Below are 16,648 nucleotides of genomic sequence, written 5' to 3' on the forward strand. Positions count from 1 at the left end.
CCAAATTAGAGATGGCCACTCATCTACAATTGTCACCAGACAGTACATCTGGGCAAACACTGACGTCCATCTCGGGTTTGAATGGGTGATATTTGGAGAGGTTTTACACATATAAAAACAGGAACAAGACAATAACATAATGTATTAGTGCTGTTTATGTGCCAAAATTATTACAGAATGTTGTATGATATTGGAATTCTATGTTCTCACCTGTAGTATATATCATCAGATCACTCTGGGTTTTGTGAAAAATAACATTATCAAAAATAGATATCAGGCCAACATTAAATTTCTAAACACCCTGTCAAGATCGTTTCAGATATTCCAACATTCGTAATACAAAAATTTATCCACGGAATGATATATAGTGAAACCACTCAGATCATACACAAGCAACACAATGTAAAAGCTTGGTAATACAGATCCAAAGTACACTAGGATAATCAATCTTAGCTTAATATTTTAAGTATGAAATGCTTATTACAACGGTAAAAAAAGTGTAACAATCCAGTTAATATATTTATAACAATGAGATAAATGGTTGCGATATAAAACAAACAATGCAAGGGAAAATAAATATTTACAGAACTTTCAAACTGGTCATGTTGGTGAAGATCATTTGTCATCCACATCACAGTACATACAAAAGCAAGCATTGAGTAGGACAACTACTGCCTTGTGTGAGATAAGTCTCTTACCAATGAACAATGAGTCTTTCTATTCCAAGGTATACATTATTGCTTGAAAACCACTTCTGCAAATGGTTACATTTATTCTTACCTCACAGTTGGAAGTACACTTTACACTGTTAACAGGGTGATCCAGAACATGACTCGCACCACCAAGTGTCACATTGAAGGACAACACTGTAAGCTGTCAACATCACACCACCAGGTGTTATACTGGTGGGACATACAACACTGCAAGCCGTCAACATCACACCACCAGGTGGCATACTGAGGGACATACAACACTGTAAGCCACCAACATCACACCACCAGGTGGCATGTGTAACAACGTTCACTTTAGTAATCATCATGGGAAGAGACTCAAATCACAGTACACTCTACAGAATCGCAGCTTCTCAATTTCTTCAAATCAAACATTTATAGTTTACACCTATTTAATCATACAATATATATGATCACAATTGATTCACATACTGAAAAACGTTCCCTTTAAAAAGGCTTATCACTTTTTGCATCCTCTTTGTGAAACTGGACAGATATACTGTAGACTTATAAGGCACTGCTGGACAATGAAAAAAGTTATACCTTGAGACGTGCACCCACATCTACCGTTTTCTTTGTGAGTTATTTTGTCAAGCCACCTCTTTAAAAAGTAGTACTAGAATGTCTACCACCCTTCTGGCACTCATGTGACTTTCATAGCTAATGTAGAAATGGCATTGTAGGCATTGAGTGTCCAGGATACATCAGTAAAAGTTGTCCTGCATGTTGAATTGGACATATATGTCACACCTTGGTATGGCTGTCACACCCACTTATACATCAGTGTGACTGTCAACAAATATTGAGTAATTAATTTGTCACAGTCACATCCTCCACTGCTGTCACACAGACACCATATGTTTTGAGACTTAATCTGTGTATATAAATGAATATGGAACATAGCTGTTTGCAGGCAATACATGGTAACATGTAACTACTTTCAGGAATAAGCATGAATAATGAAATCATAAACATTATCAAAGCTTGAATATCTACCTGAAAAATAAAATAGAACATAAGCACTGTCTTAGTTATATACCTACTGATGTGCTGTAAATATATGAGAAAACCAATCTCCACAAAAACAATATATCTCTCCTGACTGTACCCCATGTTGCAGTAACACCTGTGGCCTGATATACCTCTCAAGGTCACTAAAACACTTCAGAACAATGCATTATCACAAGGAATATCAGCTACACACCCAATTCAAAATAAAATCATCACTGAAACATTTTGTTTCTAACTCACTGGTTTCAAATGTAAAGAAAATAAAACATTAAATCCAAACAATATTCCAGACTAAAAGGGTTCTATTAGGGCAATGACAGGTATGTGTCAAGTACAACTTTCCACTGAAAAACTACCATGGTGCATCATGCTGTATAAAACCCACACCATTAATCAGTGCATGTGGAGTATGGCACAGGATCATCAGTCCATCTTTACATACAGACAGTAATAAGCATTTGAAGTGATAATATTCATAGAAAAATGACCCCACACAATATTTGCACACTATCTTGACATGAGAATTTTAGGTCTGAAGGCCTGGATCTACTAGACTTCTAAAATAGATGAAAGGAAAGAACTAAAACACAAAAACACAAATGATTCACCTAAGCCAGTTGATAAAACACAACAGCAAGCAGAAGCTATAACAATTACATCTGCTTTGCTGGTAGTATGGAATCCCTGGTTGGTGAGACACGACTCAGTCCAAGGTCTGTCGTGCCAATATCAATAAATGTGTTATCCCACAATTTCTAAATTTCAACATAAAAACTAACTGTGACTGACAGATAGGATCAAGGATCTCAAAAGCGTAATTCCTCCTATTTGTTTTAGCGTGGCAAGTGTGAAGCTAAACTATCTCATACCTATACCAACACAAAATTTGATCAGTTATCAGCACAGGATACATCATATTGGTATTATCAGTGTATTGCTCTAGTGCCATGATATTTAGTCAGGAAACATTAACCTACTCTGAGTATCAGAGAATCCACAGGGAAATACATAAAAGGTTCTAACAAGCCATTCAAACAGGAATGATCGGAAGTGTGATTACCCAGTGACAGTGGGACCCTGAGTGATGTCCTGATCCACAACCTGGTATATAGATCTGTACACAACTATAACAAAACAGCATGACTTAGTTGTACATTATCATGATGAAGTGGGATGGAAAGGCAAGGGATGTAACTCATGTGTAGTTCCACTTCTCATCAGGCATGATAGATGACAAAGGATGATGTGTAAAGGTTGCTTGTCTCTGGCTTGCCATTGTTGAAACTCTTTCCCCATGCTGTACATGTGATGTTGACATAGGCATGTTCATGCAGCGTGTTGAACTGTACCATGACAATGGGAGCCAGGAACTTGTCCTTGGTTCGGGGTCGATACCAATACACTGGGAAACCATTTGCAGGAAAGTACTGGATTGGTGAACTGAAGAGAGTGTCCTTCGCAATATGCTTCCGGTCTTCCTCAGTCTAAAACAGCAAATTTAATACCATGGATGCTGAAACATCAGCTGCAGTAGTTAACACTTAATAAAAGATGTCTGGTGGTTTGTAAACAGAACATTAATTTTATGTTACAGATCATGTATCAGTGAGTGAGTGATTGAGTGATTGATTGATTGATTGAGTGATTGATTGATTGATTGATTGATTGATTGATTGATTGATTGATTGATTGATTGATTGATTGATTGAGTGAGTGAGTGAGTGAGTGAGTGAGTTTAGTTTAGTTTTATGCTGCACTCAGCAATATTCCAGCTATATGGCGACGGTCTGTAAATAATCGGGTCTGGACCAGACAATCCACTGATCAACAACATGAGCATCGATCTGCGCAATGGGGAACCGTTGACATGTGTCAACCAAGTCAGCTAGTCTGACCACCCGATCCCGTTAGTCGCCTCTTACAAGCATAGTCACCTTTTATGGCAAGCATGGGTTGCTGAAGGCCTATTCTACCCCGGGACCTTCACGGGTCAGATCATGTATCATGAAGAAAGACATAAAATAGTGTGAATTTGGATAGTAAGGGAATGTCATCACTTCACTTATCCATAGATGATTCAAATTATTTCTGGATTCTGATCATTTACCGCAGACGAGAAACTTGCCTAGTGAATGCTAATGACAGGAATCAGGAAACTCTTAATGGCACCACTTGCAATTACAACAAAAAGGTGAGCAATGGCTGGTGTTCCAGACACTGAACTTATCCTCCTGCTGGGGCAGGTATAGGATTCAAACCCACATGGAAATTGCAATGTGTTCTGTAGGATTAAGAAATAATCCTGGAATGTCAGCCATGTACAGGTGTAATCAATCATGGCCATGTATATTCTTTTTTGCAAAACTATCTCGGAAGCAGAATCTTTGTGTTGTTGAGTTCATAACCTACAGACTGACAGGATGTTTTCGGAGTGTTGAGGGGAGTGTGGAGGGAGAACTACACTTACAGCCCCATCACAGGTGACACCAATGTAGTTTGGTGAGTAGCGGTGTCCGAGCTTCTGACTCACAGCAGTGTTGTTGGCAAATGGTACAGCAGTGGCATTTCTTGGCTGAAACAAAGGTAGCCCTGTCGTTAACTCTGGATGACACGTGTGTTCAGCCTGACAATCTTGCAGCATTTACATAGGTCCATCCACCCGGTATGATCACATCTTTCAAAGTGATCAACTCACATATGGATGACATATCTTTCAATGTGATCAACCAACATATCATCCTCATTGTCTCTAGGGTATACATTGCAATATGTCTCCAACATACTCTGGTTGTGTCTACGGATTAGCGCAATAATTTTATTACCTCCCTGTCTCCGCATTCTCACAGACACCACCAGTGATTGAAATAATTTTTCAACTCAACCTGACAGCCGGGCTGGTGGCTCATAAATGTTGCCTGCCCATCTTGAAAGTTGCCTGCCCACCTTTTTAACTTACGTTTTTGCAATAACTTACAAACATGCCGCATTTACAAAAATGATGCCATCTTGAAACAAGTACAAACGAGTAAGTAACCCTCTCTTTGATTTGTTCTTATTGAACTATGTGTCTACAGATATCCAATCATGGCGTAGCTTCCTAAGCCAGCCAGTTTTAGTGTCCTATTGCTATCTTCACTGGCTGAAGAGTTGTCCATGTATAATTAAAGAACATACTCGTAGCTTTCATTTATCTTTAAATCAAATTATGACATGACAATTAAAATGGAATGATCATCCTGAGAGCGAACTGAAAGTAGGTCAACCTTAGATATTTCAGCCAGACAACCAGGCTGGTGGAGAGAATTTCCAGGCAGCCTGACTGAAAATGTACCAGCCACGGGCAGTCAGACAGGCCATTATTTCGATCACTGGACACCACTCAGCTAAGCTGCCAATACAACTGAGCTTGCAAGTGTCAACAAAGATAGCACTCGCAGCTGAAAGTCTTTGTTCGCAGTGTGACCCTTATTTGGAAGAAACCATACAGAGAAAAGTATAGGTCCGAAACTATATAAAAATATATGCATGAACTCCTTCTATGTCCTTCAGAGAACCTCTGCATGGTTTGTGTTGCCAAATTTAATTGGTTAGATAATTTGTGAGTTAAGATTGGTTCACCCAACCTCGCAGCGTAGACACCTGATTGGATAAAAAGCCAAGGAAGGTAATAAATTTATCAGGCTGAGCCACAGCTGCATCCAGGGTATAGTGGGGACTTATCGAAATGTATATCCTGGGGATATCGCGTATGCCCACATACGGATGACACATCGTTCACTGTGATCAGCCTACATATGGATGAAACCAAAAATACACAAATGCGGACCAACAGTGTTGATCAGAACCAATGTATGTGTCTCTCACCAGGTTGAGCTGCAGCATCACACAGGGTCTTGCAGAGGAATAACCAAAGTCGTTGAAGTGGTTGCAGTGCCCCACTTCTGTCAGGTCAAACACACACACTTTGTCTGGTGGGGCATAGGTGTCATTGCACCTGACATGGTCATCCCCTTGCTGGTTCATCATATGGTAGTCTAAAACATAACACATGCCGTCTTACTACGTAGTTCAGACCAATCACTCTCTGTGAACACTTTAATGTACACTTTTCTGCATTCTCGGATTCTCATATATTTTGTATTTGGGCCTGAAATGGTAGGTACACATAAAATACATTGCTTTATAATTCAAACTGAGCAGAAAGTCTCCTTTGCCAAAAGGCCCTGAATAAACAACACATTCGTGGGTTTGTGTTTTTGTCTAACCGTGAATTCTTCTTTACCTTTGATGTGCCAATTGTGTGTCAATGTCTCAAGCCACATTGTGATTAGTGGTGCACTGATTGTCAAATAATCGGTTCATTGATCGTTTGACAAATCAAAACATTTCAAATCGATAAAGCAGTATACTATCTTCATGTAACATAAACAACTGCTGTACATGCAATGTTTGTAAATACCTCATGATCGCATCAATAGAGGAAATTTCTGTGTAACTCGGACTGCTGTCTAATTCAGACTTTTTAGCCTGTCCCAAGCTGGTCTGAATTAAACAAAGTGCACTGTAGTATTAACACACAATGTTATCCATACCATGATTATCTACACCTGCTTTATACAATATTTCATAGGCCTGAACAATTAATAATTTTCTGTACATCTGATTTGCTCTTGTCTTAGTATCTGTAGTTTTCAGTAGTTTCTGGAAGAATTTGGAAACAGGAATTTCATGTCACAACAACAATCACACAATTTTCACAAATATGAAACCTAGGTTTGGTGTCAAAAGCTTTATGTTTCAGTAGCACTAATCCAGCTTTCAGATGTTTTGTTGTCAAAGATGTAAAATCTTTTTCCATAGGGGACTTCAACATTTGTTTCGAATCTTACAATCATTGTGCAGATGCACCAGTTTTCAAAGTACATAGTGAAATATTTCTTTACCTTGTGGCAACCATTTCACATGTGTATATACACTTTGTAGCGTTCTGTCTTTATGTTTACAATGGGCTAGTGTTGTCAGAAGGATCATATTTTGTAATCCTTCATCACTACAGAATGTATTTTGGCCAAGCACTTTTAATAGCTGAGCCGCAGGATTTTATTTCCACACATTCTTCTTTGAAAGTGCAAGTGACATCATCCAGCTACATTAGGACGCATGATTTTTCTGGAAACATGTGGATACCAACAAGTTCAAGTCACATCATCCAGCTATATTAAGACTATGTGACTACTTTATTAGGACCATTTTCCTGAGATCATGAACACAACACTTCTGTTTCAGAAAGGATGTAATACATTGTATACAAGGAAAGACACAGGAAAAATAGGCGTGTGTATGGCACTGAATATGAAGATCATAATGAAAACAAAAGGACTACGGGGACAGGAAATCTGTGTATTTACCATAAGTATGGACTTCCAAGTTGTTGAGGTACTCCCCATACCCGCCGATATTGTGTCCATTATTCACACAGAAGGAGATGAGAGCTGTCATGTCCTCAGAGTAGGGAAAAACCTGGAGACCTGCAGATATCAATCAACTTATTCAGCACATTCACAGTGAGCACCAGATTGTGTATTTCCTCCTCACACAACTTGGGATATACCTTCACCAGTGTTAGATTTGGCTGAAATTTTGAGTGGGTCCAAATTGATGAAAGTAATGTTTCTGGGCCCCCTCCAATGTTAAACAGATGGGCAGATGTAAAATAGAGGGGGTCCTCACTGAATTTGATGAGTCAAAACACTCCAAAACCCTCTCTTGAGCCAACACTGCCCTCAGTCTTCACTCTACTCGTAAAAACAAGCAATACAGGAGATCAAAACAATACAATCACAAGCAAACACAAACTAGTCAGGTCACATTCGACCACTTTCTGAATGGAATTGTTTGTAGTGATAGCTTTTAGTTATGAGAGTCATGTCATGACAATTCAAACTTTCCAGAGGGGTACACAAAGTATGTGATCTAAACTGCTGAATCAGTTGCCAAACTTCCATTGTTGTGAAACCACAGTAACTAACTTTTAAGTGTAAGAGTGTGTGTTTGGATCTTTGATAGGATTCTGCCCCCAGAAGCACTAACATGTGTACTCACCTTTCCTAAACATTCCTAAGCATTAGAATTAAATGTTGAGACTTGAGACATTTTCTCCCATTATTGTTCATCAGTTAGCATGTTTCTACATCCAGTTTTCATCCTCACAGTAGCCATTTAGATCAGATACACAAAAGTTCTTGATTGTTTTGATGACTATTATATCAAACTGGTGCAATGTAATTATTGTACTTCTTTACAAAAGTATATCAATGGAATATCATTTCCTAATAACTGTTATATGAAAAATATAATATGAAAGTCAACAAAAACCACTGGCTAACAACCAGATATGGCTGCGCACCAGTTATCATCAACACCTGGCTATAGTGCTTGCACAGACAGCTTGACTTGTACTTCACACACCGACACATCTGGCTACAAGATTTAAAATCAGTGTTACATTGTGGATGCTACAAATATGAATCCCCATGGAACATTAGACCCAAACACACTGGGGGATGTCATGTGAATACAAGTGTGTTAAATGATAAGAACTGAATAAAAATCATACTGATTATGTTGTGAATCTATGACATTACAGTCCAGTTCATAAAAAGTGTAGATTTTAATTTAAACATACCCATAATGCTAACACTCAATCACTGAACTTTGAATTGACCTACATTTCCATCTCCGTTTTATAGACTCAACAGATACCATGCAGATGATACTGATAAAATAAAAGAAAACTGTCAGTTTTCACCATGATATTTACGGTTTTCCCAGAGAACAAACATTACCAAAATTGTGAACTACTAAAAAAATCAACTTTAATAAGTTCAAATGCGCAGTGATATCTCAACTTTCCAATCCACCTTGTATCAGCATCCGTCAGAATTCACAATGAGAGTGGGTTCTGGTAACTGGTCACGAGCCAGTATGCAGTATACTTCCAAAGGTCACATGCAACCAAAAACTCGAACATAACTAAAACACAGCTATCACTTATTCATGACATTTAATATGTACTGCTGATTATGAAAACACAAACAAACTTCTAAACGTACAATCGCAAATCAAAAGTGCAATATTCTGTACTTGGGTCTACTACACTTGAAATGAAGGACCCGGGATACTGAACCCAGTCAGAACCGTTGGGTGTGTACTCAAGTGTAATGAAATCTTTTCACTGGTTGGCTCATTTGCCGATACACTTAACTGACTCTATGTTCATGGTGTATAAGTCTGATGGTTGTTAATTTCAAATTGGATGTGGTCAATGATTGAAGTTGTGCATTGCACATTGTCATAGCAGACAGGCCAGCAGACATATTGGTGTCAATAAACCAGACTGGCAGAGGCTGCTTATCTCTCCCAACATGTATATTTTTATGTAATGAGTAAATTATTTATTTGTTTGTGTACACAACCAAGATTAGGCTACTGCCAGTCTAAGTAAACTTATCCTCAGTACTTTTCGTTACACTCCACTACTGAGTCTAACAAAACCTTATGGGATGTCACGTCAGGTAACCTTTGAGACTGACCAATTAGATACACAGCTTACCAAAAGTGGACATTCGCACATATCTTTTGAACTTTTTATCTCGAAAAGGTTCGTACCCGAACGATTCTGAATGCTATTTAGCGTACATGTGCCTCCGGGTGATGCACACAGCGTACATACAACCATGACAACGGTGAGTAAAAACAGTCACTGAAAATAGTTATTGACAATATTCAAGGATGTCATCTTGCGGAAATATTAGCTATTGCTAACCATGCCAACAGAAACCCCAAAGTGTATATACTGCAGGTCAAATAACTGTGTTATATGCGAAGTTTTGTTTGTGGAGATATCTCTTGTCAGTGACTTGAATATTTTGAAAGTCCCTCCGATCCCCAAATAGTAGCTGTTGTCTCATTGGTTGAATCTCTATAAAAGTCTCGCGTTTGATTGGACGGTCAGTGGTCGCTCAAAGGTTACCAGACGCGACCTTCTACTAGGTTTTGTTAGACTCAGTGGTGGAGTGTAACCGCTCACGACCTCATACTCCGGGATGGCATAATGTTTCAAACTCCGCGAACCTATACACTGCGCATGTGCGCACTGCGCAATTTTTTTTTCAACTTTATAGGTTGAATTGGCAGTATTGGTGATTTGTACTGAAATCTGCAAAGTTGTGTTTCACATTTTATGTGACCTTTAACCAAATAATTTTTATATGGATAATACAGTACCAAAGTAGACAAAAACTACTGGCTAGCAACCAGTTACCGCCATTTCTCATGATTTTTTCACAATTTCCATAGTAGTTACTCAGCATGATAAAATAAAAATTTCTTGGTGATGGATCAGCTATTCCCCAATGCATCCTGCTTGCTTATAGTTGCCGACCGTGTTTTTATATAACACGGAAAACACAGTAGTACATATTGTGCTTTTCAAATGACTAACAGGAGAAGTTATCGCCACTTCTGAATTGCTCATGTTATTCGCCAAATATGACATAAAATTCATAATTTAATTACGGTCTTGCAAACCTTGACATAATGAACACCTTTCATAAAAGGTATTTTATGTAAAGAATGAAATTTAAAAAAGAGCAAACCCTACTCTCACTGTAACTGTTGGCGATTGCTGACATAAGCTGATTTTTGTGGACGATTTATTCACCTCAATAAATTGTTTCTAACTGTCAAATCATCTTGAATGTATGATAAATTTCATTTGTGGATATGTCTACAATATTGAAAGGAAACTATAATGTAAATCAGGTCAGATCATTTAAAGGGGCACTGATGCGGAGCGAATAATGCTTCTCGCTAACGGTCTAATTACGAAAGCAGACCGCAAATTGGTCAGCGCCCACTCCTTCGACCGTGACGGACAAAGGAACTGGGCTCCTGTCCATATTAGCAAAATTTCTTCACTTAAACAGTCAGGAGGCCGGATGCCCATCACATGCCATTTGTTTAAAAATATCCATGGTATTCCTTGTCTGATCGTAACCATATATCCCAGCAGTGTAGTTCTTTTCAGATGCTTGGATGGTATACTTACTGATCCAATTTGATCCTATTTCTGTGTTTTTAACCTCGATATTTAATCATGTTACATGAAAATATGATGTCTACAGGCACGTAGCAAGCCATTTGTTTCAGTACGGAAGATTGCAAAGCTTTATATTTAGGTAGTTTTGAGTGTTGGTTGAGCTGTGATAGCAAATAGCATACGTAAATTTTGGTAGCTATGGTAGCTACAATGGTTTATTATTTATGATAATAAAACACACAGTTGATTTATTTGAATTCGTAAACAAAAAAACGATGACCTTGGCTTTGGTAGAGAAATCTGAAAATTTTCTGACGTAAAAAAACCCCTTATTTCACTTATTTACCAAAGTACACAGCAAATGCCTGTGTGTATTCCTTATGTAACGAAATTCCGTTGGTATCCTCAAAACAGTTTCGGCCCATAAGTGTTTTCAGGCTGCATGCGACACAGAGATTACATCTTCCTTGCTGTAACTCGCGTTTGATGGTGTAAACCTACAAGTGTTATTTGTCATCATTCTCTTGATGGTCAATTCATGAATTTATAACAGGTATAATTAGTAGCAACACCACTTCGGTTACTCAACAAAGGTTCCCATTTGGCATTTCTCCTGTCTGGAGTAAATACTCAACATTATAAATTAAGGTCTGTAATGGCAAATGTATTGTATGTTATGTAATATGTGCATGTAAGTGATGCAAGAGGGTTTATCAGCTGAGTTACAAAAACAAACATCGATCAAAGGATTAACCGATAACACACTGACTGATTAATTACTTTTGTTCTTCTAGCGGATTTGTCAAAAGGCAGTGTGTGTAGATGACTACACCCTGTCGTAAAGTGTGAGTGCAAAAACAACATCCTCCCTTCAAAGAATTAACCACCCTTGCGTTGATTGATTGATTGCTCAATATTGGTCAACTAAATTACTTAGAATAGTGGACATCATACAATTAGTTGCCAGGTGTGCTATCTTGGGAGACCAATGAGAGGTTTATCTAGTTTTCACCAACGAAAGACGTGAAACGATGTGTTACTTTTTCGCAAATGAGACAGTTGTAAGACACGCGACACAGAGCAGGATTATTTACCAGCTGCAGATGAATGGAATACGATTTCTTTTACGTGGATATTGATGGATACATTCTTGAACAAGGTAGTAGCCTGACACTGTTGCTATAAAATTAGTCTGTTTTACGTTCATTATTTGCATTTTGTTTTAATTTATTTGTTGTAGCATTCAGCAGAATCTGTATGACAGAAAACACACACTAGATCGCGTATGTGTGTGAAATAGGATCCACATTGGCAATCTATACAATGTATAAATGTTGCTGTTATGTTAGAAATTTACTATGAGTATAAGCAAATCGTGTGTTCTTTTATTAATTTTCAGAATCATACAAATATGACAATAAACTAATTAGGGTTATGAGACAAAATATAGAGACGTACATTGGCTTCGTTATTTTTCCGTCCTAATAGTTTTTTACTATTTCTACCACTGGCAGATGATTAACCTTCAAAGTGTTTCATTTGTTTTCATAATACATTTGTAATGAAGTACAATTGACTTCACCTCAGTTTATATGTCTATAATTAAACTATCAATTGCGCTTACGGACTGCGCAGCAGAGGTCACGAACCAGTCACGAATTCTGGGATATCATCCGGGTGCTCACGGGAGAAAAACAATAACAAAAGTTTACACCAGTCCACGGAAAATGCTCCGCATCAGTGCCCCTTTAAGTTTTAACCATGCACTTGAACCGGATTTCACCATGGCAACCAACAGATGATTCAGCCAGTGGTCTCGCTCCAAGACAAGAATGTAGAAATGTTGGTGCTGTAATTATGTTTTGTGTGAAATTGCAAGCCAAACCATATCAAAATATCGTTTTGTTATTAAAAGCACCAGTTATAATATACTGGTATAACGGGGTAAACTGCACTTTACGGGTCCCCGGAAGTGTACGTGACAGACATGCGCAGAAGCCATATTTACATCGAAGCGAGCACTAACGCTGACGCCATTTTTTGTTTACTCCGGCGAGTAACTGCCGCTGTTTTATGGCCTTGTTTGACCTATTAAATTACCTTTGGGTTATAATCGAGAATCAGCCCAAGACCTTCATTCCTCAACATTATTTTAGGGTCAGTATTATGTCATGGTATTGTCAATTGCAGTGTTTATTCATTTTTTAAGATCACGATACAATTTCCCAGTGCTAACCGAATGTATGATTTTTTTGCAATCTCATATTTCAACAGAATGGGGGGTTTTAGGGGGGCAGGTGCCCCCCTACATTATTTTTACATATTACTTATCATTTCTTTTCTATTCCTAATAAACAAAATGAGGTAAGTTTATTTGATGTCTAATATCAAAACGCTTCACTTACATTACAAGAACAAACCTCCGCTTGCATTAAATTTATCCGAATCCTGAACACCATTTTCTTTACTTTCAATTTCAATCATTAAAGTATGCATGTTTTTTGTTGTTTTTTTTGGGAGGGGGGGGGGGGGATAAACGCAAGAAATGTTACAAAAGGATCATCAAAACAACGTAAATATTTTTACCTCACGATGAACTATCAAACAATCCTTTCGCAGTTCCATACCTGGGCAGGGACGCTTTCACCACTCTCCACGTACTCTCAGTTTTATTTGTGCACACACCATTCTCTGCATTCACAAATTCCTTACTATGATTTACTGTCGCATGCACATATCCCATCTCATTCAAGTTGTGGCATTCCTAGTAACCCACTACCTTATTTGGAACATTCGACACGTGCGTCCACATTTGACCAATCAGAGAAAAGGAACGTCATGAGGATTTCCCTTTGATTACTAACGACTGGATTAATGTTTTGGAGTATTACTAAAATTCGTGTTTAAAACTCTCGTCTTTCAGACTCTTTCAGACGAAGTTTTACACTAAACTGTTGCCAGTAAACATGAAAATGACCTCTAAATTCGTCTAAAATGCCTCCTAACGGATATCAGCCCGCTCTCGCGTGCTTTTCTTTTATATATAACGCGCTGCGCGCGTCGCTTACTGCCAAAGGCAGTAAGCTCGCGCCGAAGGCACGTACACGTTACTATAGAATACATTCTACTTCCGAAGGCAGGGACCCGTAAACTGCAGGTGTCCCGTATAACGTTTTGGGATTTTTTTATGAAACAGACACCCCAATCATTTTCTTCCCAAAGTGGTTACATGTCACATTTTCCTACCCCACAATGTCCACAAACATTGTTTTATATTGATTTGAGTTTTAGTTTACTTCCCATTGAAATATTTTGGGATATCCAAGGTCTTTCTGAAAATGTCGTTCGGAAAAACAATGAATTTGTGATCATCAATACGATGAGATATGCTCGTGCGCTATAACGAGTAAGTGTTGCAATTCAACTTTCACCAGAGCAATTACTGCACTTCCTCCCCTAGCTGCACCCAGTACACTTGTCTTATATAGTTATCTACACTTCATACGTCTGTATTGACCGCGATATATAATTTACCAGGATGGAGACAAACAGGGAAACACACATGAGCATACACACACAAGATCTGGGTCTGTCAGTGTTGAAACATGCATGAATGAGCTCAAGTTAAAACTTTATCAACAATCGGGAACTTTACATACCTTCAGCGGACTTATTCTGCCATTTCTGAAGATTTGCAGGGCGCGGGCGGCGGTTGCACATGACTGCTGCCTGTTCCTGATGTTTCTTCTTAACAGCCACGGCGATTATGACGAGAACGATAAGCAGAATTATGGCACCTGCAACTGCTATGACAAGATACTTCCTGCGAGAGTGTTTCTTCCTGGTAAAAGTACCACCCCCGGGCTTGTGATGACCCTCGTACCTTACTCCCCACTCATCGACAAGTCCATCTTCGTCATCGCGAATGTCTCTTCCTCTACTGACTCGCCCATATCCCGCGGAAGCCATGATTGTTACCTTTGTGGCGTAGGTGAAAATGTGATGCATGCGCCACCATGCGGCAAGTACACCTATTTATGTCATTGACAGGTGAGCATGACGAGCGTTGATCAGATTTTACTCCCGCTTCAGACAATTCTTTGTAGACTTACTCATGGAAAAAACTTACTGCACATAACCTACAATTGTATAAATCAAAAGCTACTGACCCGTGCCAGTTATATTGGGCTAATTGACGTAATTTCTACAGACTTACATATTATTTCAGTGTAGATCTAGCATGAATATTTTTCATGAAGTGAGTTTAGGATGGATCTTGGTAAAATTTGACAGGTAAATCTGAAATCTCTGCTCTACGCACGCAATTTCAGTTCAATTTTCCGACCACTATTTAAACAAAGATATCAACTTATGTTTGGTTCCACAATGCACAAGCCCATAGGCCGCCATGAATAAGTTCCCGGCAATGTAAATATGTTTATTAAAGTGTTGCCATTCGACAAATAACCAACGGACAATTAAAAAGAAATTATGTGATTGTAGGTGAGATAATTCTTCACAAATGTGCAAAATTTGACATGGATCTTACGGACACTGAATTCGTGAAAATTATTTATGCTACTTTAAATTAACATTTAAGTCTATGGAAATAAAGCAGAGTGGCCCTATATACCTGGCACGAGTCTGTATATGAAACGTTTTACTAAATATATATAGCAGAGTACTGTGCATGAAATCTCATGTTACTACGCATAGCGCGGTGGCACGTGCACTTTGTGTTCAATGAAGTGTTTGATACCTAATCTTAACACACATGCTACAAATTGAAAGGACGTCCACTGAAAGGTGTGGAAACCACGTTGGTTACAACCTAAACTGCGCACGCGTCATCCGACGGATTATGAAAATCAGTGCCTCCGCGCTATATGCCAACGACGTCAGCCACCCTGAGTACCCGATCCCTGGTCGCCTTTTACCACAAGCATGGGCAGTTAAAGACCAATTCTAACTCGGATCTTCACTTGTGCCCAAAATGAATTGGCCAGACATTTTGCTATCCGTCAAAACACCATGAGACTACGTTCGGCGGACCCATCTAAGGAATCGATTCCAGACAGCCATCTTTACTGCTGGGGCCTTTCCTAGCTTGCTTCTATTAAAATCAGTTCCTGTACGGAACTGACGGAGAGAGCACAACATCCGGCCCCGACGACCTGAAATACGTCCAGTTTAAACGATGTCTGGATGTTAGCTAGGGTACCCACTCTTCGTTTCATTGATGTATGAATGCATGTGCGTGAGAATTCAATTAATTATTCGCTCGTGTCCGTATGCGAAGGTGGTGACTTGGACACGGCTTCCCCTGCTCATGAAAATTAGCCCCGAGGACGTATATGAGGACATAGAAAAACTCATGCATCTGTGTGTCTCCAGCGACTACCCCAAAGACCACCCGTTGCATAACACCACCAACAAAACAATGCTTGGCAAGAGCAGCCGATCGCTGAGTACGTCGGCCCAAGATGTATTCCATCAAGGCAGCCGACGACAGAGAAATCAGGAAGGCGAAAGGTGTGAAAACACACGTGGTGAAAAAGCACATTAAGCACACCAAGTTCAAGAACAAAAGGTTCAAACACCAAATAAACATGCTCAGAAGCAGCGGACGAAGAATATACGGGGTGACGGTCAACAAGACCTCGCTATCTTCCATGGACACGAAACGATGGATTGCCATCGTCAGTCACCATTTACACGTATAGACACAAGTGAACAATTAATTGAATGCTCACGCACATGTATGCGTACATCAATGGAGAAACTTTATTACAGCCCGTGAGGGAAC

At 39.0% G+C, this 16,648-nt stretch overlaps 1 protein-coding gene across 1 annotated transcript; it reads right to left on the reverse strand.

Annotated features, from left to right (window-relative positions):
* Window positions 1–137: 137 nt before the first annotated feature.
* LOC137286920 (sodium/potassium-transporting ATPase subunit beta-like) lies at window positions 138–14,844 on the reverse strand. Its single transcript, XM_067818952.1, has 5 exons — window positions 14,502–14,844; window positions 7,151–7,270; window positions 5,607–5,776; window positions 4,210–4,314; window positions 138–3,226 (listed from the first exon to the last, which is right to left on the reverse strand). The coding sequence occupies exons 1-5, from the start codon at window positions 14,809–14,811 to the stop codon at window positions 2,960–2,962; spliced, it is 972 nt and encodes a 323-aa protein (XP_067675053.1). The 5' UTR covers window positions 14,812–14,844; the 3' UTR covers window positions 138–2,959.
* Window positions 14,845–16,648: the final 1,804 nt, after the last annotated feature.

Source organism: Haliotis asinina, chromosome 6 (genome assembly GCF_037392515.1).
Source record: "Haliotis asinina isolate JCU_RB_2024 chromosome 6, JCU_Hal_asi_v2, whole genome shotgun sequence".
Taxonomy (NCBI): Eukaryota; Metazoa; Mollusca; class Gastropoda; order Lepetellida; family Haliotidae; genus Haliotis; species Haliotis asinina.